The sequence below is a fragment of the Amborella trichopoda genome, chromosome 11 (genome assembly GCF_054954075.1).
Source record: "Amborella trichopoda isolate Santa Cruz 75 chromosome 11, AtrichopodaSantaCruz75HAP2 v2.0, whole genome shotgun sequence".
Taxonomy (NCBI): Eukaryota; Viridiplantae; Streptophyta; class Magnoliopsida; order Amborellales; family Amborellaceae; genus Amborella; species Amborella trichopoda.
In genome coordinates, this window is record NC_142346.1 from 38,331,765 (window position 1) to 38,358,876 (window position 27,112).

A 27,112-nucleotide genomic window follows, 5' to 3' on the forward strand; every position below is an offset into this window, starting at 1 on the left:
CCCTGGACTACTTTGCTTGGATTCAAGCCTTAGATTGTGTCGTGGCAACTTACCACCTACCACCAAATTAATGAGCCAATAGTCATACCAAGCAAAAGAAACCAACGATATATCTTATGGACACTGTTTCTATGAGTCTCCGGAGTATGTAGAAATGTACGGCCCTTAATTTTATTTTTTAAATGAATTTTGATCATGATTTTTAAGGAATATATAGTCTCCTAACATGGAGATTATTAATATGTGAAAATAATAGGGAAAATATCTCATTATCTTCTATTTTTAACTTCTATATCTCATGAGACCCAAAAATTGAAAATATTACTTGTAAGCAAAATGTCTTTATCTTTTTTATCATACAACCCCCTGGACCACTTTGACCATATACTTTTTACCCAAACAAACACTAAAATAACACCCTATCTAAAAAACTATATCTCTCTCCTTCTAAAACTTGAGAACGGCTTGGTCCTCTGCCCCCACCATTAGAGCCTCTTATAGCCCTAACAATTCATGGAAACCCTTTCAATTTGTTGCAAATCTGAAATAGGGTATGGGTCCGGCCATTAGAGCCTCTTCTGCAATCTCTCTCCGTGTATGGTGGCTTTAGATTTTCAATATGTAGGGTGAAGATAAAACTAGATTTTTAAATATGGAATAGGGTATGGACTCGGGCCATTAGAGCCTCTTCTGCAATCTCTCTCTGTGTATAGTGGCTTCAAATTTTCAATATATACGGTTTGTTACGAGAAGGTCAACTATAAGATCAGCTCTCTCCATATTTATTGATGGAATGTGGATTGCAGAGACATCAACAGTGGGTTTTTCGAAACCGGCTGCTTCTTCAATCTTCTCTCTATTGTCATTGATGAAATCCTTCACTTTTTCAAGGAAACCTCCTTCTCTTCTTCTGTTTCGATCTTTTCCACTGGCTTATCAGATGAAGCCATGGCTTCATAGAAGGGAAAAAATGGAAAATGAGAGATAGAATCAACAAATAAAAAGAAAGATATAGAATTCAATAGAAACAATTTAACCAACAAATATTGAATCACTCATTTGGTTGGAAATTTAATATAATATAAGAAGTTGATTACAAAGTGGGAAAACAATCGAAAGATCTACGGAAACTTTAAAACTTGCGCTGTTTGTTTCTAATGCTTCTACGACTACGGGTTTGTTTATCTTTCTATCATTTCTCTATCTAAAAGCAATTTAGAAGGTGCATATTTAAACATTAAACTAAATTTAAAAAAAATAAAAAACTAAATGAAAGAATTAAAGATAGAGAAGCTTAGTGGATTAGCTCGAAATGCTCAAAACAATGTATTACACAAATCATATTTCTTCTCTCTAAAAAATTGGTCCAAAAAGTGATTAGAATGATAAGGAGTACCTTAAGACATAAAAAGTTTGATGGATTGATTCGTTTCTTCTACAGGTATGATCTTCTATAACCTACCCTCTCCCTAACTTGACTGTTCCTTTCGTTTATAATTTATCTTTTTCTCTCTCTAACTTGATGAATTTGTTTGTTTCTTCGTTTATCATTAAAAAATGGTAATATTGCATAATTTTATCCTAATTTGAGGCAGTTTATTTAGTTTTCCGTCGAGCGGGTTGCCAGAAAAGGACGTGGAATTTGTGAAGGGATGTGCTTTGTTATGAGGAGCGAGGTGGAAGGGTTGAAGAGAGAGAATGGGGCAACGAGAGAGAGAGAGAGAGAGAGAGAGAGAGAGAGAGAGAGAGAGAGAATGGAGTTTTGAGATAAAGAGATGGAGTTTTAGAGTGTCATTTTAATGTTTGTGTTGGGTCAAAAATTGATGGCCAAAGGGGTCCAAGGGTTATAAGATAGAAAAGATGAAGACATTTTACTTACAAGTAATATTTTAAAAATAGAGGATAGGGGGATAATTTTTAGGGGTATTTTTGTAACTTTTTTATAATCAGAAAAATATTTTTAATATTTTTATCATATGTGCCCCTATGAGATCTATGCATGTCCTAAATTTTGTTTCAAAATTATTTATAGAATAAAAACAAAATATAAAACACTATGAGCCGTTTAATCAAGATCCAACAGTTAAATGCTAGCTTATGACATTGTGACTCACGTGCAACTAAATACCCAAGAGTCATATGGTTAAGTGTTATCCTTTCATGTTCTGAAAGACTAATGCTTATGCTTTAATGAACTGGAGGTGAAGTAAGGTATTCTACATATAATTCCAACTCTTCTTGCCGTTGGGAACACTATTTTGTGCGATGCTATGCTTATTTGAGCTACTAAACAGTTGCACACGCCGGTGGGAGTACAGCACATTGCACTCGTTAAACGGGGACTCTTCCATCCACAATTTTAACTGTCAACGACAGTACACTTATTGGCGCTACCAAACATTCCCTTGCACACTACGGTGGGAGAATATTGCACTTGTTAGATGAAGATTTGGGACTCCTTGATCCTCAATTTTAACGGTCAAAAAAAAAAAAAAGCTCATCATCTTCCTAAAAATCAATTGTCATGCATGAATTGCATTGATAATACACTAGTACCCACCACACCAATTTACTAAAATTACCTCAAGTGCGCTTACACCCTCAAACATGACGCCCTGCTCTCTTCTTTTTTCTTAGGACATAATAAAAGAGGGTATTCCCCTATTTAAACATCACTTTCCTTTCTCTGCTCTCCTTGGATCTTAGGATTAGGGGTGGCAAAGAACCGGACCCAACTCGAGACCCACTGGGTATACCCGAAACTAGTCCATGTATGGGTCTAACATTTAGATCCAACGGGTCGGGACCAGGTTCAAAACCTAGACCCGAACACTATTCGGGTCTGAGTCCGGATCCGGTTGGACCCAACCCGTACCCATAAACTATTGGAGATAAAATACTTCAAGCCCTATTTGTTTGGGTATATTAAAGATCATATACAATAAGAACTCATAGTCATCTTTAACTATTAAATGACAAATCAAAAGGCTTGAAATCTAATGGCGAGTGATTGTGACCTTGTTGCCGATAATATGGATATATGATGGAAAAAACTCATAGTGAGGGTGGCAATGGACCCGACCAAACCCGAGACCCGATGAGCACAGGTATGATCCAACTTTTGGACCCGATAAGTCGGGTCTAGGTCCAAAACCTAGACCTGAATACTATTCGGGTTTGGGTTCAGATCCAACCAGACCCGACCCATACCTGCTGCTGCTACCCCTATTTAGGACATAATGTCAAGGCACCCCACATGAGCTACAATCAATGATCTCTAACTATCTTCTCAAACCAGCCCAACCGGATCCATGACCCACAACCAAGTGCAAGAGCACATGATTGGCTCTCAGTATGTGGATTATAAAATCTTCCCTTAAGAGAAGTCAAAACACACACATCACTGTAGCGCAAGGGGGCTTTCTCTGTGCACATATACTCATGTCCTCTATGTAGGATTATTTTCCAAAATGTGATTCTCATATATACATGCCATGAGGAAATTTTATTGAGAATTTGACCATTATTCTCATATGCCTTCCTTCCCATACTGGAGACCTCACAGTTCACCTAGCCTATAAATAATGTCTATAAGCATCTCTGATGATCTATAATAAACCCTTAACAATAGTGTCAGATGCCCAGAAGTAAGGATTTTCAATGTGACCTGGGCAATAAACCACCCAACGCTAAGTCACTCTAACAAATCCCATTGAAGTGCATAATCTACTATAATTTATTTTATTTACATGCTTTCTAGGCCTTTAAAGGCCAAAAATCCTAGAACTATACCCTGCGAGTCAAATGGAGCCCATTGACATACCTCCCGAGAAGCATAAACTAATGCCCAGCATTAGTACCATATTTTATTAATATCCAATCACTAAGCATGTAGAAATAGCTCGGAATATTAGCAATTTGAAGAATATCAAAACACACAATATGTCCTTAAATCTATGTAAAGATGCGGCTCCTTTGTAAGTGACTAAAACTTCTGTCCCTCTGTTTCCTACAAAATTAAGTATTTTAACCATTCCAAAAGGGATACCTTAGCATAAAGAAAATGTTTCTTGTTTGGGCCCCGATGTCCAATGGTGGGTAGGAGGTTGTCAATTTTCTTATGGCCAACCTTCCTATGGACCAATATTCTCTTTTTTTGTATGTTTTCATCGTCAAAGCTTTTTCTCAACCAATTGAAATTGTTTACAAGAATCCTAGTCCGCCATTCTTTTGCATGTGTAGTAAAAAAATGACTTTCAGTTCAAGAATAGTTCTGAGTAAGAATTTTGTAAGGGATTGTATATTATTATAAAACTTTTTATCTTTAGTACAAAGAAGTCACAATTAATCCTAACCATTAGATATCCCATTGGATAGGTTGAGATGTGTCATGAAACTCAAGAATTATTTTTTTTTTGGGCATTGAGCTTAATCACAAGTACATTTATAACCATTTGATTTAAAATGTGATGGACACAAATGGATGTAACCTCATTATCCTTGTACTAAAAATAAATAATCTCTTTCTATATTTTTCAATTTTATAAACATCCATGATGTTTGGTTATTATTTGGTGAAAACAAAGGTCTCCTTGCAGTCTTCTCTTTGGAGCTTGAAGCCATTTTTTGTAATTTTGAACATCAATTGCATCACCAGGCCCAACCATAACCAGACTGCCACAGCTAATTGCTCGTGATTCCAACTATGCTCTTAAGGACATACGGTAAGAGTTCCCGTCGACCAACAGTACTATGCTCTGAAGGACATGCGGTAACGGTACACACCACAGCTAATTGCTCGTGATTCCAACTATGCTCTTAAGAACATGCGGTAACAGTATCCGTCGACCATTGTGGTTAAGTTAACTCAGCTATTATGCAGAGCCTTCAACCTCATTCACTATGTACTGCAAATAATTGGCATGATCAATATTCCTTGGATTATGGGTAATAATTTGTACGTTAGATACATGAACAGGAAGGCTACTCTCTGCTTCCATCCATCCTCAGCTGGTGTGTATCCTTATTCCCAGTTATGTTTCACATGTTGTATTGATGTTCTGGATACTGCATGAGTGAGTTTTATAAGTATATGGAAATGTACATTCAGAGGAAATAAATCAATAAATCCATACTTGCTTTCCATGGTTGCCAGGTTTAACTTCTTCCCTTGATTACGGCCTGAATAAAGAGCAGCACAGATTTAGCACCTGCCCATATGGCTGACAGAGTAAACCGAAGAAAGGGAATAAGGTCCAACATGCCAGAGTAAACAATTTGGGTTAGTTGCTATTCAGTAACGTATTGAAAATTAAAGACATGAATACCAAGAAAACCTAGTTTAAGTTCTGCAGATTCTCGAAATTTGGATAAAAACAGTTCTAGCTTTTTCCTGTTTCACTGCGAACTAGACCCAACAATTGGACGCCCCTCTGAACAATCTTCTTGCACGGATCCTGTGGTGTGGAGGTCCTCCACTGGCACAACGATTTTATTAGCAAGTATCTCAAAGAGAATGGCCTCGGTAAATGTTCCACATTGTTGTCTAAGAGGCCAGAGATGATAAGAGAGGGCCAAAATTGTAGGCTGTTAATGCTAACTTATAACACAAGGTAATTTATCAAAAATGCACTTGCAACAACTATTTAACATTTTACACATGTTTCGATTTAACTTCATAATCCCATCAAAATACACATGATCATGAGTTTTTTTAACTAAAACACATGATCATGAGTTGGAATAATTGAAAATGGCAAAATGTTAAATAGTTGATATGTTAGGTGCATTTTGACAAATTTATCCATAATCTAATAACCTACCGAGACCGGGATTAAAACCAAACCTTGCCTTTATATTTACTGTATACAATAAATTGAGAATTTCTCATTTTCCCCGGTCAAAGCCTGCCACAATATGTTCCAAAACAAGAATTTCAAGATACAAAAAAATGTGGACACAAATTATCTTTCTAGAGTTGAGACCATTACAAGCATCAATCTAATCTAACTTCTAGATCAAACACAAACTAATTAAAGAAAATAAACAGATAAATCAACACATACAGACCAACAAAAATCATCAAAAGGGGGCTCAAATAGGGGAGAGAAATCATCAAAAGGGAGCTCAAATAAGAGGAGAGAGAGAGAGAGATTTTACAATGCCAAGAAGGGGATCCCCGCAACAACCAATTCTGACTCCACAACCTTCACTGTAGACCAATTTCTCCAACTTTCGAAAAGATAAAATGCGTCACTTACTAACTGGGGTGTTGCCACCTCCATGAAACCTTCCACTTTCAACACCAGGAGAACTCACCGGATGGAGATCCGGTGAGAGCTCCCAACTCCCGCTTTTCCGACCCCAACTTGATCGCCTTGGATGACCTTCATTGTATGTTTCTCCACCACTCAAAGGAAGACTTCGAGCTGATCCTCGTAAAAGCTCAGCCTCTAAGGCAATATTGGGTCCTCCACTACTCCTTCCCCTTGTTTCATCCACAACTTCCGATTCAGAATCTCGACGCCCTGTGAACTTCGAGAGCTCACACCCTAACTCGAGATCAGCCTCCACTTTGGTGCGTCGATAGCCTGCCAAGTCCTCACCCTCTACATCTCCTTGGGTGGGAAGGCCAGAAGGCCTTGTTGATGGCTCCTCTTGTACCAAGGCACGAAAGTCATTCTTTGAAGGAGGTATCCTCGTCCAAAATACCTCTAGGAAGTTACTTAAACAACCTCTGTCAAATACATTGAGCCGGTTCTCCGCTCTGTATCTGAAGTTTTCATATGTGGTCTGCAAAATATGCATTTATGAATAGTTAGAAAGGGTGTGCATGTGTGGGTGTGTGTTCGTCCTAGACAGTCATTCATGTAATTCAAATTCTTATTCAAGCACATTTATCTTTGGCTTTAAGGAATCCTATGCAGTTAGTTGTTTCTGGCTACATCCCATCCATATTTTTGTGCACATGCAACTGTAAAAATAAATAGATGAACCAACGAAACAGTCAAAACAAGGAGATGGAAGCGCTAATGTTACTGTGACCTGGAACATTGATCAAGAGGAATACAAAGTTGCTGAATATGCATGTGTGCTCATGCACGTACGCATGTGTGCGTGTGTGTGTGTGTGTGTGTGTGTGTGTGTGAGAGAGAGAGAGAGAGAGAGAGAGAGAGAGGGAGACTGACTGATAGATTGAATGAACAGAAGATACAAAAGAATTCACAATATATTGATTGTCTTCTTAACAATGGCCGAAATATGAAATGGGAAAAGCCTAAATAAAAAGTCATAATGAATGTCAAAGAGATCTGATTATGATAGAGTGCAGTTACATGATATAGTGGGTAAAGTATCAGTGCACATAGGTTAGGAAAACATAAAAAAGAAGGTATAGAGAGAAAAGCACAGAACTAGTCAAGATAGAAGTAAGATAGAAGAGGCTCATCAAGCAGTTTTTCTTTCAAAGGGATAGAAACAAAGCAGTAATAGGATAAAATAATATACTACAAAACTTGATAACAAAAATGAAGAACCCATTGAAGTTCAAGATTTCTGTTGGTACAAAGAGTGCTAAATAAGCTAATGGAAGAAAAGAAAAAAAAAAGTACAAATAATTGCAGCTAACATGAATTCAGGTGTCTCCCATATTTGAGTTTCTTTTTTAGCTTTATTACTAGGTACATTTCATCCCTATTTTCAATCAGTACCCAGTACTATTATTTAAAATCATATCAAATACTTCTTTTCCAAACTAAGAAGTAACAGTAATTCCTTTTTCTGATTATTTTTTCTTTTTTGAAGTCTCAGAAATTAATTTCTCAATCCCCACTATTGCCAAACTTCTTTCTCATCATACCATCAACATATTCCACTAGGGCAATAAACCATTGCCACATGGTTGGGAAGAAGGTTAAATTATGAAGAAGAAACAAAATTCTAAATACAACCTACAATCTTTGACACAACCTACGAGTAGAATACAAAGCTTAAACTATGAATTCTAGCACATAACATTTCTAGAAATTAAAATAATATAAGCAAAAATTGCTGCAAACAAACTTAGAACAACTAGGAAGACTTACTTGACTTTGCCAAGGGTCACTGCCTTAGGACATCATACAATCCACACCTGATTATCTAACCAATGATGCACTCTAATCCTATTGGCCTACTAAATTCTCCAAGTCGGGAACCTTCCTTAGGGAATACCTTTCTGATCTAGGGTTTGAGAACATAAATAAGAGTTCGGGTTTCTTAGACACCTTATAAACTTTATAAGGCATGCCACAAATGGCACCCCCCTTGGTCTTCCGAGGGCTGTCATGCCCCTCCTTTTTCCACATATGCGCGAGCCACCCTAAGCTTCTTAGGGTGGTGTGTGCCCTCTAGAGATTAGAGAGGAGAGAGAGAGAGAGAGAGAGAGAGAGAGAGAGGCTAGAAATGAGCTTTCGCAAAAGGACTTCTTAAACACCTTTCCTTGAATATATGATTCACAAACTCTGGCTAAGTCTCCATTCAGGTTTTACAATGGTAATTCTCGTTTTAATCTCTCCATTTTCTTAAATTTATATGTCCTAATCTTATATGACATGTAAATGCATCATCATCACCATCATTGTAAGACATAAGAAATAAAGTTCCTTATGACAACTAAAAAAAAATCCCTCTACAAGAAGACCACTCATGACTAATTCTTTCCTTAATTTCACTTCCACCTTATTGCCAATAAAACTGGTCGAGTTCTTGCCTTAACCAATCTAGAGACCCAAACCAAACTCTTTCTCATATTAGAAGCATAACATGTTTTCTTTAAGATCATGCTCTTTCCATTTTCCAACTGAAGGATGTAATCTCCAATACCCAAAGTTCTTATCTCCACCCATGTAGATATGCTGGTCCCTTGGGGTAACAAGCTTGAAATTTTTAAAGCCATCCTTGCTGTTAGACACATGTGCAGTGGAACCTGAGTCAAAACACCACGACCCATCCTGAGGGTCAACTAGCATGGTCCCATCAACCACACAAGCATGCTTCATGTCGCCTTTGGGATTCACATTCTTGCTTTACAATACTTCACAATGTGCTCTAATCTCTTGCAGTTATAGCACTAGGAATTCTTTAAATCCCTCTTTTTCTTAAGCCTGTTATACCCTTTTTGAATCCCATTATTCTTGTTCTTCTTTCCCTAGCCCTTTTTTTCTTGAATGAACTAGAGTTGGGTTTCAGATTTACCAGGTTCACAGAATCATTTGCAGTTGGAGTAACACAAAGTCATCCTTCTTTCTTCTTCGGCTTTAGGCTTGGTGATGATCTTGTCTAGTTTTGGTGTGCTCTCTTGTACAGTGAGGATTGAAATGAAGGCTTCCCATGAGCTTGGCATCGTATTAACAGGTGGCATGCTTGCATGCTTTTATCTTTTCATCTAGCTTTATATCGGCAGCCTCAAGTCCTCAGTCAGCTTTCATCCTTTCATCTTTAGGTCCGAGTACCACTTCATTACCATGGTTCTTCTAGTGAGGGAAGGAGTGGTATGATCATCCTCGAGCTTTTGATGGATTTCTTTTGCAGTCTTCAAAGGCTCATACTCCAGGGCATGAGTATCATCGATGGCCATAAAAATGACATTCTTAGCCAGGGTATTTTTGCACCCCCACTGAGCATAAGCATCTCTTATAGATTGCTTTTCCTAAACATTCCCTCTTGGCTCCCAATGGGGGGTCCGTTCTCAATAAGCATCTGGTTGAGTCCTTCGAAGGACATGGCCAATTTTTCTTTTCCAGCTCGCATAATTCTTTCCGTCAAACGTATACAAATTAAATAAATTCAGCCATAAAGCTTTTAGCTGCCTTCTTTTTTGACTCGAGAACAGAAGTAAATTCCTAGACTGTGGCAGCAACATATGACTGCTCTGATATCAATAAAAGAAGCGGCTATGTACAGCTCCAGAGAGTAAAATAAAAATCTTTGCTTTTTCTATTATTAGCATATCCAAATTCCACTTATAAGCGTCACAATACATTGTTGTAAATAAGAAAGAAAACTCTAAATACAACCTAGGATCTTTCTTTTTACTGCCAAATAAAGACTAACACAACCCAAGAGTTGAATATTAGCTTGAATATGAATTCTAACACGTATAATGTTCCTGAAAATTGAAATAAAATAAGCAAAAATGATTGAAAACAAACTTAGAACAAGGAAGACTTGACTTTGCCCAGGGGCACCCCCTTAGGACTTCCTACACCCCTCCCTAGAATACCTGATTGATGGGACACTCTGATCCTATTGGCCTTACTAAATTCTTTCAGTTGGGAAGCTTCCTTCGGCATTACATTTCTAATCTAGGATTTGAGAGCATAAACGAGAGTTCATGTTTCTTAAACGCCTTTTGGACCTCCATAGGACAATGGCACAAACAGCACCTAGTCTTCTGAGGGCTACGTGTACCCCTCTTTTGTCACCTATGGGTCATGTGCCACCCCTAGCTTCTTAGTGTGGCATGTGCCACCCTCTAGAGATAAGAAAGGAGAGAGAGAGAGAGAGAGAGAGAGAGGGGCGTGGAAGGGGAGAGAGAGAGAGAGAGAGCGGGGGGGGTGGGGCGCTAGGAACTTGTGTAGAATTAGGAATTACCCTCCTCATATACGCCTCAAGAGCCCTAGGCATGCCTATCTAAATTTGAATTTCTATTTTGATTAGATATTCCTTCTCTCTCACATAAGATGTAGAAATTCAAAGTCAAAAGATTTGGTCAAAAATTTTGAAGAATATTTTCAAAAAATATATATATTCTTTTGCTCCCACAAAATAAGAGTTTAAACTAAAGTAGAGAAGAAAACAGTTAGATAGGATCTGGAGAGCGAAAGAGAGGAAAGAAAATAAATATGAAGAGGGGGAGAGAGAGGCGTGTGAGAGATAGAGAGATAGCGAGGGAAAGGGAGTGGCGTAGAGATTTATAATGAGCTCTACCCCTCTTATTTATATTAAGTAATTACATAACTACAATTTATGGAAATTACTGCACTTATTTAGAAAAATAAGACAAATAAAGACTAAAAAAAGATAAATGACAGTTCTACCCATCAATTGCAATAAAGGTTATTCCTTTTATTTCCAACACCCCCCTTCAAGTAGGTACTTAGATATCATTCATGCCCAGCTTGCTTGTGATATCATGTAATATGTCCGTCCAACGGCTTTGGTGAAGATATCTTCAAGTTGATCTTTAGACTTCATATGAGGAGACTGAATGATGTTGGCAGCAACCTTCTCTTTGATGAAGTGACAATCTACTTCAATGTGTTTAGTCTTTTCATGAATAAAAGGATTTTCTGTAATATGAATGGCTACGTTATTGCTACAATATAGACTTGGTAGTCTATACCAAGAGTCCAAGTAAAACCTTTTGCAACCAATCTTGCTTTATATCTTTCCAATGATCAAAAAGTTGTCCGCCCGACCGCCTAGGCGGCTTTTTGAAAAAAACGCCTAGTCTTAAGGCGGGTGGACACTATTAGACGGCCAAAACTAGGCGCCCGCCTAGGCAGCTTTTTGGAAAAAACGCCTATGCATTCTTAAGGCGGACACTATTAGGCAGCCAAAACTAGATGCCCGCCTAGGAGTTTGGCGGAAAAAAAATTCGGGAAGGGGCGAAAAGTGTCATTTTACCCCCTCCAAAAAATAATATTAATTTGTAACAACTGATTTATCGAAACTTCCCTTTGCAAGTGATAGTAATTAATTTATTGAGAACCTAAAAATAATAATTACGAATGTGCTTTTTGCATGTAACATTAATTATTAATTTATTGGGAAACAAAAAATAGTATTAATTCCTAATTACTGATTCATCGAAAATGCCTTTTGCATCTGATAGTAATTAATTTATTGGGAACCCAAAAATAATAACTACGAAAATGCTTTTTGCATGTAACATTAATTATTAATTTATTGGGAAATCAAAAAAATACTATTAATTCCTAATTACTAATTTATCGAAAATTCCTTTTGCATGTGATAATAATTAATTTATTGGGAACCGAAAAATAATAACTACAAAAATGCTTTTTGCATATAACATTAATTATTAATTTATTGGGAAATCAAAAAAATAGTATAAAATGCCTTTTGCATGTGATAGTAATTAATTCATTGTGAAGCCAAAAATAATAACTACAAAAATGTTTTTTTGCTTGTAAAATTAATTATTAATTTATTGAAAAATCAAAAAAATAATATTAATACGTAATTACTAATTTATCGAAAATTCATTTTGCATGTGATAGTAATTAATTTATTGAGAACCCAAAAATAATAACTACGAAAATGCTTTTTTGCATGCAACATTAATTATTAATTTATTGAAAAGCCAAAAAATAGTATTAATTCATAATTACTAATTTATCGAAAATACCTTTTGCATGTGATAGTAATTAATTTATTGGGAACCCAAAAATAATTACTACGAAAATGCTTTTTGCATGTAACATAAATTGTTAATTTATTGGGAAACCAAAAAAATAATACTAATTCGTAATTACTAATTTATCGAAAATGCCTTTTGCATGTGATAATAATTAATTTATTGGGAACCCAAAAATAATCACTATGAAAATGCTTTTTGCATGTAACATTAATTATTAATTTATTGGGAAACCAAAACGATAGTATTAATTAGTAATTACTAATTTATCGAAAATATCTTTTGCATGTGACAATAATTAATTTATTGGGTATTAATTCGTAATTACTAATTTATCAAAAATGCTTTTTACATGTAACATTAATTATTAATTTATTCCGAAACCAAAAAAATAGTATTATTTTGTAATTGCTAATTTATCGAAAATGCATTTTTCATATGATAGTAATTAATTTATTGGGAACCCAAAAATAACTACTATGAAAATACTTTTTGCATGTAATATTAATTATTAATTTATTGGTAATCCAAAAAAATAGTAGTAATGCGTAATTATTATCACATAGTATATACAATAAATGGGGGGAGGTGTGGGGAATCCAACTTAAAAAAAATAAAAAATCACCAGGTTTTTTTAGATCTGGGTGCCCCGCCTAGGAGGCCCAATCTCCCCCACAACCTAGGCGGCCGCCTCCGACTTATTGAACATTGTATTTTTCAATGGTACCATCAGCTTTATATTTTACAGTGAATATCCACCGACATCCTACGACCTTCTTCCCTTTAGGAAGGTTGGTGATTTCCCATGTATTTTTTCGCTCAAGTGCTCGCATCTCATCATCCATGGCAGCTTTCTGTTAAGGTTGTAAAAGTCCTTCTGCAACACTGGAAGGTATTCAAACAGAAGAAAAAGCAAATATGAACGCACGATGAGAGGTAGACACAGAATTGTAAGATATGAAGTTTCCTATTGGATGTTGAGTGCAAGAATGTGTACCTTTACGTATAGCACTAGGTAAGTCCAAATTAGGATTCTCTAAGAGGGTGAAAGAGTTACTTGAGTCAGGAACAGTTCCTGATTCCGGGTTAGCATTCAGGGAATGGTTGCTTAGAACATCGGGTTGTACCATTTTCTTCTTCCTAATATACATCTTTAACTCCTTTGAATGCACACCATTCCTTTCAAGCAAACCATCAGATAAACCACTCTCTTCTGATAAAAGTGATGTGCGAATAGGAAGGGAACAAATGATGTGCTCTCTTCACCAAAATGTATCTTATTCTCACCTTGAAGAGAGCATTCATGACCTTTAGAGGAGAAGTATAGAACAGATTCAAGGAAAGTAACATCCATGGAGACATAGCAGACCTTGGTACTAGGATCATAACATGTGTACCCCTTTTGATGAGATGGATACCCAAAACAAAACATTTGGCAGCTTTAGCATCAAGCATGTCCCTCTTTAGACCAAGGATGTGGACAAAATATACAAAACCAAACACCTTAGGAGGTACGGGGAACATGCGTAAGTAAGGATCAACAATTTCTGCGGGAGATTTTCCCTCAAGAACACTAGAGGGAAATCATTTATTAAAAAGGCTGCAATGAAACTGATTTAAACTAGAAATTTTTTTGAACTTTCATTCCCAGTAAAAGAGCTCAGGTGACTTCCAACAAGTATATGCTTTTCTCTCAGCTATACCAATCTACTGACATGGGTGTAGATACGTTTAGAACTCAATCCCTTGATCAAGAAGATAATTTCTAAGTTTGTTTGACACGTACTCACCCCCATTGTCAGAGCGCAAGACTTTAATTTGTGCATCATAGAGTTGGCAGCTTCATCGTTGTTTTTATTAGATAGACAATCGTAAATCTAAAATAATCATCCACAAATGTAACAAAAAATGGATCCAAATATAGATGTAACTAGTGAGGACACCATATATCATAGTGCATAAGAGACAAAGGAACATCAGTTTTTTTATTAATATTGATAGGAAATGAAGTTTTACAATATTTTGACAACTTACAAATGTCACATTGCGATTGAACTTGACCTAGAGACTCAAACGTTTTAGGAAATAAAGAACGCAAGTAAAAGATGATGCATGACCAACTTGAGTGTACCACAAATACACTCTTTCTTTATTAGCAAATAGCAATTAAAGATGTGGCTGCATTAGTCAAGGGACGATCAGGAGTCTCCAAAAAGTACAACCATCCATTTCCAAGACCATGCCCAAAAGTCTTCCCCGCCATCAAGTCCTGGAGTACACAATGAGAAGGGAGAAAGGTTATACTACAATCTAAGGTCTTTGTGAGATTACTAACTGACAGGAGGTTATTAGAAATATTGGCAACTTGCAAGGTGGATGACAAGTTAACAGAAGTAGTAAGATGTATAGTTCCCTTTCTCTTGATTGGAATAAGGGAACCATCTGATATTTTAACCGATTCATAACTAGAACAAGGGACATAAGACGAGAAAAAATCAGCCATACCAATCATACGTTCAGTTGCTCCAAAGTCAATAATCCCAAGGGTTTCAGCGCTATTTACAGAGTTTTAATTGGCTCCTGCAAATATACATGATTGTGCAATGTGAGACTTAGAGGAGAAAGAAGGGTCTCAAATGGATGTTTGCTACTTGAGAAACAGGAGCTCTCTTTTAGGAATAGGCACCAACTCTTCTTAAGGTTCAAACGAGATAGTAGCTTGCTGCCCTTGAGTAAGTAGAGCAGTATTTTCATTGCTTGTCGTTGGATTTGCACTTGAAAGTATCGTCTTGGGCATCCAACCATATCCCAACATGTTTCCCTCAAGTCAAGTCTTCCCACATTTTCTGCAGCCACATTCACCACCTCAGCCTCCACCTCGACTCCTAAAACGTCCTCCACCTTGATTACCACTAGAACTTGTGAATAGGGCAGATCTTTCAGTTTCACCCATAGACACAACCATTACCTTGCGACGAGTTTCTTCATGCTGAAGAAGGGAGAAAACAATACCAAGTGACGACAAAGTCTCACCACCGAGAACATTCGCCCTAATTGTTTCATACTCTCCATTACCCTCGCCCTAATTATTTCATACTCTCCATTACACCCTTTGATATCTTCAAATAAAAAGTTTTAACGATCTGGTTACACTCTTAGATCTGATAACACTCCATTTTTTCAATAAAAATATAAAAAAACAGCACTAAGAGTATTCTCTTATTGGGGTATACAAACCCTAGTCCATCCAAAAACTAGGTTTTCTAATAAATACTAAATCAACATCCAGAGTTATATATATAAAAAAAACTCACCTCCATTGACACAGTTAGTGCTGGAGAAAAAAGGTTAGGGTTCTAGGGCATGATGACATCATCTAAAAAATGACACTAGCCCTAAACTCAGTTCTCGCCGACTTTTTGAAGAGAGTGGCATAGAGATCTCTAGTTACCTCTCCCCTCCCTTTTTTTTAACGTAATAAACTAATTACAACTTATGGACAAAACTGCCCTAATTTAGAGAAATAAAACATAAACATTAAACAAAAGATAAATGACAATTCTATCCATCAAATATAATAAAGCAAATTTTTTTTATTTCCAACAATAAAGTTGGTCTTTTTCAAAGATTTCCTACAAAACAAAACTACTTTTTGTTTTGATTATAAAATTCCAAGAAGAGAGGGGTCCCACCTCCATGCGTAGGCTGTCCCACAAAATAAGAACACGGTTTTTCTCCAAGATTTCCTACTAAAACAAAACGCCTTTTATTTTAATAATAAAATTTCAAGAAGAGAGGAGGGGTCATCCCAACTACATATGTGCGGTGTGGGTCCGCATCCTACACATGTGGGTGTGGTGACATGTGAGCCTAGATCCCAGGGCACCACACATGTTCCTACTAGCCCTTTTAAGGGTTTTTACTACTCAAAGTAATTTTAAAAATTCTAAAAAAAGTTTTAAAACTCACATGAACATTTCTCACACTGAAAACAAAACATCTAAGAATGGATAAGTACCAATGGGTCAAGAAAAGTGACTGTCAAGGCACTCCATCCGACCTAGTAACCATGACCTTCGACCATCTTCTCAAACCAACCCAAAGCGCCCAATGACCACAGTTCCGTGTAGGGCTTCATGATTGGCTCGTCAAAGCTAGCCAATAAATAGTGAAATTAGGTCCCAGAATGTAGATTACAGGTTCCTCCCTTAAAAACAAGTCATACACATATCACTATAGTGAAAAAGGGTCTCTCTCTGGACACATGCACACGTATACATTTGCAAGGTTGCTTCTCGATGATGCGACTGTCATGCTTACATATTGTGCCAAAGTTTGTTGCGTATTTAGCCATCGCTCTCACATGCCTACATCCACACTGGTAACGGCGAAGCTCTCCAAGCGTACAAACCATTATTGGGCATCTATCGAACCTCAACAAATGATGATCCTCTAGAAACCCTCAATAGTAATTCCACATGCCTAAAAATAAGGGTTTTAGCCATGACCAGAGCCATAGACTGACCAACACACATAAGTTTTCAATCCACTTTAATTCATTATTTTCATGCTCTCACAGCCTTTAAAGGCCACAGACCCCGACATAGAGGGGCCAAACGAACTTGTTAACAATATTACCAGAATGGGAAATGAAGACTGACTCATAGAAGTTATCATTCTTGATGAATGGAGAACATCACACTATGCTTCCTCCCCTCCACTTGAATGACCACAAACCAAAACTGAAGGGCCAGGGGCCAATCTTGCAATATTAGGGCAGCACGACAGGAAGGATCTTCACATATTCAACTATCAAAGCAAAATCTGACTCTTTACCTACTCTAAACTAAAGATCCTCTAGAAACAAGTGTCCACACTGCATACATCCCTCCAAATCGCATAAGCCCTACTTGACTTAAACCCATACTTCCCCTAAAAGCTCTCACCTAAACACTATCATCCAAAAGTATTCCTATAGAGTCATCTTCCTAGGATAGTTTGGTATAGATCTCCCACACCCCTCAGCTTGCACACATCTTCAAATTTAACTAAGTGGAATTTCCTCTCCGCATTGAATCCTCACCGCAGAAAGGCCATTTGCAATCTCACTAGCTTATCAACGATATTGCAATGACTGGCTCATCTATGACATTGCAAAACATCAGGAAACAATGATATGAACATCATGATTCTGCCACCAAATGATAAAAGATACATTTACAAGCAGTCATAGCACTATCCAGGATGTGCATACCCCCTTGCAAAAACACTTGGGGTAGGTGATAAAATTTGATCCACTACATAATTCAATCTATTTTTGGCTTAAATTATCAATTTGAATCTACATGTAAAACATTATTTTCTATACATACTCTGACCAAACTAATTGACCTAAAGTCCTTCTATCTCATTGCACCTCCAGCCTTAAAAATTTTGGGGTGTAAACGTGACATTCTTGCTACAATTGTGATAACTCCTGTCATGGAACTCATAAAAGAAATAGAGGACATTAGTCGCTATCGATTCCGAGAAATCTTAGCAAAATGCTATGACAAGAACAACCAGACCTGGGGCTTTCCCTCTCTACCCAAAAAAGAACAGGGCCCCCTCAATATCCTCATCAAGCTATCTTTCCAAAATGAAAGGCTCCAAATATAAAACCAAATTCCACACACTCAAAACTCAACACTCGAGCTTCCCTAATGTGTAGAGGTGTCACTAGAATCCGATCGCCTCTAAGATATCATCTACATCCTCAATTATCTCAATTTGGATGCTAATCTTGTTGATACGAATCTTACAACTGTCTATAGTCGCTATTTTATGGAATAAGGAAGTGCTCGAATTCCCTCCCTCCAACCAGCTCAACATGGATTTTTGTCTTCAAAAAATTTCCATTTGTCATGTGACATCTTCACAATCTCTTCTCAAAATGGTCTTTTGAGTCTATCCTTTTTTGCAATTAGAACAGTCCCCTCCCCTCTATCAAGGGTCTTGAGCCGCACGTTGGATTTTTCACACCTAGAAGTCCGAATAAAAACATATTTCACTCCATCATGTAGCATTTACATCTTGTAACTTCTTGCATAAATGCAAAGCATGCCTATCCTTGAATACTAAAATTCCACTGAAGCCAGCTTCCTTATGAGACTCAAACCTCTACAATTTGCAAATCTGAAAGAAGCGCCTGAGACTCCTAGTATAAGAATGGAGCAAAGCAATATGGGGACACAATCTGAAACTAGTATTGGGAGGGCCTTCAAAAGGCCTTCAAAAGCACAATTAGAAACTTGGATTCCAAATCCTAAGATATAAAAAATCTATCCAAATGAGTCAATACTGCATTCTCCTGGTTATTTCACCTAGTGGAAGGCCGTAAGCCTGGTACAGCATTTCTTATAGGAAAATCTGACTACCCCCACCGAAATCCAAACACCAAGGTTTTTGTCGCACACTTCTCATGGAGTCAAGATTTGCGGAAGTTCTTCCCTTCTAGCCCCCTAGGGGTTATGCTAAGGTTAGGACACAAGCACAATTTTCAGCCACTGGATGCACAACTTGATAGAAAAAGAAGTCCCAATCACGGATGCCCCTCTTGACAAAAGGAGTGCCCATATAACTATAATGCCTCTTAACGCAACAATAGATGGCCGTCTGAAAGCTCATAGACTCCTTTCGTCCCTAGAGATCTTATAACTGCAGAAGGTACCAACTAAATCTATTTTTACCATTCAAGATATCAAATCCGCTCCTATAAGCAAAGTCCTTGACAAACACAACCTTTTTTTCATTCCCAAACTCCTTAACATAGTTATCAAAACTGGACCTCACAGGTGGTCCAACCGGTCAGGCCACCAACAGATGTATTGGTCGAAGGTAAAAACCAGGTTTGGTTGAAAGCCGGTCAAAACAAATATTTGACTAGTGTTGGCCAATCAGACCAGCCAGTTTTAACTGGTTCAACCATCTAAATGAATTAGGCATATTTTTACATATTTATTTTTCTTTCTTTTTTTGAAAAAATTTGGTCCAACTCATTCGACCAATGATTGGACTGGTTTTGACTGAACCTAACCCCTCAATGGTTCGGTGGCCAATCCAATCCTGAAAACAACACTCCTTACATTCCATGACATTGTCTTCATCCTTGGGATAAAACCTGTCAGGTTCTTATTTCTTTTCCTAAGGCTTCTAAACATTTTCGTCACTGATCCTAGTCTATAAAACCAAGGGCCATCCCCATCATGATAAAAAATTGTTCTTCAAAACCAACATCCTGAATCAGCAGTATGTTCTCAATGCAGCCTTCTTCTATCACCCATTCAAGCAATATCCCCAGCATGACTACCATAATCACCTTGATTACCCATATTAACCTTCTTCGTCAATGTCCACTGTTAGTCTTTTAGAACTGTGGACTCCTGATCCATTATGAAATATCAAGGACCTTTCCAGCCTGATTTCTTAAAAATTTTCATCCTAACCACATTCTCTTTCCATCCACCAGTTAGATTTCAGGAAAGTCCAAGGATCAAACAGAAAGAGGTAATGAAGCATTAAGTTGTCTAGAGACATACCACATTCTCATGGTTATTTTTCCACTGAAGTGTCATATGCTAACCAATGACTACAGGCTGTTAGTTAGCAAACATATGGAATTTGTACTGTTGGTAAAAGCACATACTTATTCTTTCCATGATTGTCGAGGCAAGCCTTCATAGGTTCTTAATGGGACCTTCATAGGAATTAACAGTCATGAAGGGGCTTCGAATATCTTCCTTGTGGCGTCACTTTCAAAAAATAAAATAAAATCTTCCTTGTGGCGCATGATCATGTAGGGATCCTCTATAGATAACATTCCTTCATGGAATATGGTGCTTAATTATCCCCAAAGATTTCATACTCAGCCTCCTCAGCTTTATCAGTTATAAAGTTCCTTTTGGCCTCCATACCCATCTCCACATATGTGGACTTCACAGTCATGTGTAGCATCTCCTGCTTCATTCTCTAAGGAATAAGCACAACCCTTAGCTTCTTTGAGGTATCAGCAGGCAAGGAGCTTTCATCGTGAGGAGCAGAACTCCCTTTTGTCTTGTATAGGCTCAGCTGTTGGCAAAGTGAAAGAGGAAATGCCACTAGGCATTGCCTTCTGAGAGCCTTGTTATCCACTTCAAAGAAGATAAAATAGCCCCCTTAGAATTTTCCCATTACCAACTCTTTCCACAACACTCCATCCTCCAAGCAAAACTCCAAGTCCAACAAATGACCTAACACAGAACTATAATTCTGGAAATAAATAAATTCCAAAAGTGTCACCCTTGCGTTCCAAAACAATATGTTTTGCAGCCACAATCGGCACAGTTAGAAATCAAATGAAAGAACATTTGCAAAAACAAGATCGAGAATCGCACAAAACACTTCCAAAATTCCAAAGTACCATGTCAATACGAGTCCTAGAATCACAGATTGCCAACTGTTGCCAAATGTTGTACTGTAAGGGTTAACTTTATAAACACCTCATGATTTCTGTGCATAGCTCCATTTCTTTTTTCATTTTTTAGATGGTTTTAGATGAATAACATAAACGTTGCAGCAATCATTTAGAGAACAATACATCATACGAAAAGCGAAAGTATATAACAATCCAATGGCCTGCTTAAAACCATAATCCACTCGGGTCATCACCGTCCAGTGAAATGATTCGGCATGGAGAGTGGAACCCACTAGGACAGGACATGATCTCAATGCTGAGATCTACACGCCCTAGAACATAGTCAATCGTTTTATTCGATGGTGATGACCCTCAGTGGACTTTTGTTACATATAATCCATTGGATCATAGCATACTTACACCATGATCAGCAGCAGAAGGCAAGTTCTTAAAACCTTAGAAGATTAACTCACCTGGTTAGTGCTTATAAGGTAGAGATGAAAGACAGTGAGACCACCAACAAACCATACAGAAATGAAACAATAGGTCATGACTGCAACTGATGCGGGAGATTCTCTCAATGCCCACCAAACTGTATGATGACCTCCATCCATAAGAAGTTTAATGTACAAGGCTGACATGGCAAAAACATATACGCAGAGAATGGTTGAAGACGAAACGAACAGGAAGAAGAATCGGTAATTGCGCTGCATGAGATAAAACTAGGATTAAGAGAGTCAATATAAATGTGAAAACAGCTATGCTCTATAGACAAATTGGAAAACTTGTTTCAATTTGGAAGAACTCTCGAGTTCTCAACTCTCCAGGTCGAGCATGTTTTATAAATGAAAACTCAGGATGTATCCATGTATTTCATAAAATATAATTTCCCTACCTAATTTGACAAATACATGGCAATCCAGATGTGACGGGGATGCAGAATGCCTTGCATAATGAGCTGGATTTAATTTCATTTATTCTTCTTTATTCTTCTCGAACTTTTTGCATGAAAATTTAAAAAGCTCACCCTTTTTTTCCATGTTTACTGTTCAACCAGGACAGTCGAGTCACTTTTTGGCCATACCAAAGTTGGCTGCCAAGTTCGAGTTTTTCAACACTGGCACGCTCAGATAATGAGGATCATCGCCATCCAATGTAATGGGAGGTAGAGCAAGAGTCGAACCAACCAGAACAGGATGCCCCCTATGGTGTGGTCCCACTCTCTTTCCAACACTATCAATCATTCCATTAGGCAGTGATGAAGTCAATGGAAAAAGGTTTACACTGAACAGCAGTCTTCCAAAGCGAGTGCTAGAAATCAACTTTAATCAAAATAATACACATGCACGCAGACACAAGCATCAAGCAATTGGTACATATGCACGACAAGCACAAGAAAAAGGGAAAAACAAGCACGCATTGATAACATACATGCAGATATTTGCTGGGAACAGAAAGTCAAGAAAATACAACAAAAGAGAAAAAACATGTAAGCACACATTCATGCAAATATAGCAGTCCAGCTTATAGATAGAGCGTCCCCTAGGAACGGAAAGTTGAGGAAGTGTAACAAGTTTGCATTTATAGTAAGCGTTGTCCAATCCTCCTATATTTCTTATATATTTAGCAAATTAGAATTGGTGGAACCCCACAGGCATACAATACTTAGCAACACATGTTGACACTACTCATAAGACAAGCAGCTACAAGATTATTACCTGAAGCCCTGGATAAAAGTATGTCATTCTAATTGATCAGAAAAGAGGCATGTAATTTTGAGAAAAGCACAGGAAACAAAGTCTCAATATAGGTGAGATAAGTGAAACAGGGAACACTTAAAAACTAAAAAAAAAACGCTACAAAAATAATGAGGAAACCACAAAAAATATTCGTAAAACAAAATATTCAAATAATAAATGGAAGCAAATGGAAGACCTTAAATAAATTTCAAAGGGAACACAAGAGTTGCGATAGCTTGCAAGATATTTTGCCTCATACAACATATAAAATAGTCAAACAGCCCAGGAAAGGACTTTCCATGATTCATTTTCGGCAACCGAATCAACCGATTGAGCATCTTTAAAAATTAATATACCAGACCCAAGTGAGGTCCTTGGATATTCTAAAACCCTGCTACTTCTTAAAGACATGCTCAGGTAGTATAGTTTCAGGATCCCAGTTCACTGGTTAGGAAACATTCAAGATCCGTATCATATGTCCAAGCGTGTGAGTGTGAGTGTGTGTGTGTGCGTGTATGAGAGAGAGAGAGAGAGAGGGTTACGGGAACTACAACTTAATTAATTTTTTTACGTCGTACTGTATGGAAACTTATCCCTAGAATAGAGCAACGAAATGGATAAAACACCAAATGATGATTCATGCAACAACAAAAAACATTAAAGAAACAATTAGTAGAACAGACTTTATTGACAACGCAACAAACAACCACTCTTCAGACAATTAAATGTAATGAAAGCTGCATATGAAACACTATCCGAGGATTTTAAGATTTTCTGTCATATTGATTATTCGATAGTACAGTCATCAACTGAGAAATTTATCTAATCAAAGAAAGATAATTGTTAGTCGAGATGCAACTCACAGAGTAGGGATCATAAAGCTTCTTACAACATCCAGAACTAACATATTTATAGTTTCACATATGTGCTTCACTCATTTGTGAGAATGGGGTCAAAAGTAGACGTTCCATGAATTCAAGATGGTTTGATCAAGGGGATTTGTTTTGAAGGAAACCACACAAATAACAATTGAAAATTCCACCAAAGAAAAAAAATACATCCACTCCATCACTAAGAAAATAATGATTCTTTTAAATAAGTTCGAGCTTTATTAAATCTAAGAATAGTGAGACAAATTTCCAGGAGTTTGGCCAGAAAACAAAAGCAAGATGACAATGCTAGGGATGTGGGAGGATCAAACATTGCCTGAAATGGAACCGGGCAGGAAAATAAATAAATGAGTTTTCCACATTCTAAGATGAGTTTTCCATGTCCAATAAGTCATGAAAATATCAGCTGGGACGGGAAATTGCATCAAGTGGAATTTAGAAAAGATTTATTGCTACATTGCCATGACTGCATGTACAGTGGGATATTGAAGTATGGGATCCCATTGGGCCAGATCAAACAGGGATATCAAAATCAAGATACTAGTCCTGTTTACTCATTGAATTGAAATCAAAATGGGGAAATCATCTGCGAATTATAGAAGATGACCTAGCACAATAAGAATAGAACACTCTATTCTTATTTTCAATTTGGTAAGCCAAATAAGAACTACGCTCTAAACTGTGTGCCTCCAGCATGTGTACATGGACGGGGACAGCAATGCACGCATGCAAGCACGTGCACTGGCACACACACGCACATGCATGTATGCATGCATACCATGCACACGCACACGCACACGCACACGCACATGCACATGCACAGACATACACATACAATACAAAACAATTCAAGTTGCCCACCACTAATTTCTGATGCCTTATTGTTTTGGAGGATTCAGGTTTTACATAGCTGGATTCAATAAGCAAGCTGAAAATTCAACCCTTACTGATCTTGTAAGCCTGATCAGGCCAACAAGAGCACCAATCCAAAACGAAAAGAGTAAAAACTAAAAAACAACCCTTGAACGAAAAATTAGTACCTTTCCAATGCATTGGCCCACCCAAGGGCAATGATGATCAAAGCGTTCGACACAGTTATTGCAGATGGAGCAGTGAGAACAACGAGGAGGGCGATACAGCATGCATGTGTCACAGTATTTGATCTTCACAGTCACACCATGGACCACAACATCTTTGGTGCGAGGGAACTGTAGCCTGGGTGTTTGCCCACTGCCACCTTCTAATGAAACTGAAGAATCATAGAACTCTTCCTCTGGTGGATGTGGAGCACGAGGAACGATTCCAGGATCTCGTGCTGAAGTTATAAGAAGCAGCCCAAGAACCTTTCAAGGCCAAATTATATATTCATAAGCATTAATTGTACTATAGAGTATATAGTTAATCTGTACAATGCAAAAAGGAAGAGGCATTTGATCTCATCAAACAATGCCCAATTCATAAGAAAGAATTATACAACAAAAGCATAATCAAAACAAAAATAAAATGGCCTTTACATTGATGAAAACATCTCATTTTCCAGTTCAAGACTTCAAGTCAGGTTTGTAAGAGTTAGAAATTAACATACAAGAGGACAATAGGGTATTATTCCATATTATTCTTCTAAAAATAGTGCATCTACAAATGTAGGGGTCGAATAACGGAAACACATCACCTCAATTTGCATTCTATAGATTTTTTTTTTAATTTGGATAATTATCTATATTTCTTTTGGAAAGAACAGGTAAGACATTCGTACGTTACCTTTTTTCTCTTTTCTTTTTTTCTGAAGAACTTAATGACATATATCCCCATCCACAGAAAATGCATTTGTGGCTGGGGAGTCCTAGCTGTCCATTAAATCAGAGGGCTGCCACTAACCCTGACAATTTGTCAAGCTTTTTGGGTACTAGTATGGTCACCAGCCGACAATTGGTTACCCAAACATAAGTTTTGGGTTTTCTAATACAGTCCCCCACATAAAAAATAAAAATAAAAATAAAAAAGAACAGTGTCACTTTGTGAGACACAACTATCCTTGTCTAGAGTTGACTTCTTATAGAACAAAGTTATATTCAAAAACAGAAAAAAAATTTAGCACAAGCCATGGGGTTTCAACTTCTCATGTGCTTTTTCTATTTCCCGCATGGGATAATACATTTCAAATTTAAAGAGGGACCTAGTAAGGCTTCCTACAAAGGTAGCATGAGTCATGCGGGGTTTCAACTTTCCATATCCTCTGTGTTCCTTATGAATGAAAGAGTGCACTTGCCCTCTAAAAGGTAATGCATATTAAAAAAAATTCATGAGAACTAGGGATTCTAAAGGTTAAAATGGAAGTAAAACTTGTAGCCTTATTTCCATCAGAGAGAGAGGGGGGGAGAGAAAGAGAGATTTAAACAATGGAACTACATTCCATGGTAGTCCTTGTTCCATGGGAACTACACATAACAAAAATTATCAAAGAATTATACACAACCGAAATTATTGATAAAATTTTATTTATTAAACGAATATGTTCAAATTATGTACATTCAGTTGTTAAAAATGATAACTTCATCATATGTATATGTAATATATTTTTTAAAATCAACATGGTAGTCAATGATGAATACACAAAAAAAAAAAAATTACAATTGAATATCAAATACATGATCATTTTATTTTACTTTTTGTTTTATTTTCATTTTTAATAATTTTAATTAGGATTTGAGAACCCCTAACCATAAACCACGTAGCGACTATTACTAGAAGTAATTAATAGAGTACAAAAAATGAATTATAAATACTCTAGTTAGCCATAGTATCAGCCAAAACTACGTTAGCTCCTAAGTTTCTTTTTTGACAAAACTATGGAACAAAATAGATTATTGGTATATATATTATCATAATGTTTTGTTAGAGCATAAGGCAAAATTCCTTCTAAAGTTGGGATCTAGAAACAATTGATATGCTAAGAATTTAAAAAAAAAAAAGCTTTATCTTCATATCAATAAAAAAACCATAAATTTTATATTATATTTTAAACTTTCATAAAAGTTTATGCACAAGGATATGCATGTGTAGTTTTTAGAATCAAATAACAAATACTTGGGACACGTAATAGTCAGGACACCTATGTCATTGTCCATACAGCACTGCAAGTAAGGGCCTATTCATGGTTTTTATGCCTTTTATGCCCCAGCCCATTGCCATCTTGGGCTTTCACATAGATCCCAGATGGAACTTCTGTCCCACACAGTTATATACCATCCAAAGGAAATTTCCCATAGCCGCTGGAAATTTTTAAAAGGGACATAGGTAGATTGGGATATTTGACAAAGTGGGCTTCAATTGGGCGAGCTTCCCTTCAGTGGATAGAAACCACCCCTTCCAAGGGGATAATCTCCGTTCTATTCTTTTTACCACTCTTATCTCTTTGGTTCTTCCCAAGCATACAGACAGACAAAGGCAGACCCAAGTATCTGGTTAGCAGCATGTCAACACCACAACAATTCATTTAGCAAACTCAAGGAGTTCATCTCTATTCACCCCCACCCCAATAGATTATTTTACACATGTTAAACTTCATGCTTGTTTAAGAACTCAAAATACTGTAAGATTAATACAGCTTATCAACTCGTATCTAAGCATC

General features: G+C 37.1%; 1 protein-coding gene across 5 annotated transcripts in view; it reads right to left on the minus strand.

Annotated features, from left to right (window-relative positions):
- Nucleotides 1-4,482: 4,482 nt before the first annotated feature.
- Nucleotides 4,483-27,112, minus strand: part of LOC18436839 (protein S-acyltransferase 8) — a 36,681-nt gene continuing 14,051 nt past the window's right edge. Inside the window, exons 3-7 of one of the 5 annotated variants that reach the window (XR_002281370.2) lie at nucleotides 24,522-24,824; nucleotides 21,326-21,559; nucleotides 6,160-6,792; nucleotides 5,136-5,181; nucleotides 4,483-5,067 (exon numbers count right to left, since the gene is read on the minus strand). Coding sequence is in view for 1 of the 5 variants with exons in the window: in XM_006847061.4 (XP_006847124.1) it covers nucleotides 6,253-6,792; nucleotides 21,326-21,559; nucleotides 24,522-24,824 (1,077 nt within the window). In the remaining 4 variants the exon portion in view is untranslated. Of the gene's footprint in view, nucleotides 5,068-5,135; nucleotides 5,223-5,833; nucleotides 6,793-21,325; nucleotides 21,560-24,521; nucleotides 24,825-27,112 lie in introns of those variants that run through there. The other 4 variants (XR_016044159.1, XR_002281372.2, XR_016044160.1 and 1 more) reach the window with 4 other exon arrangements.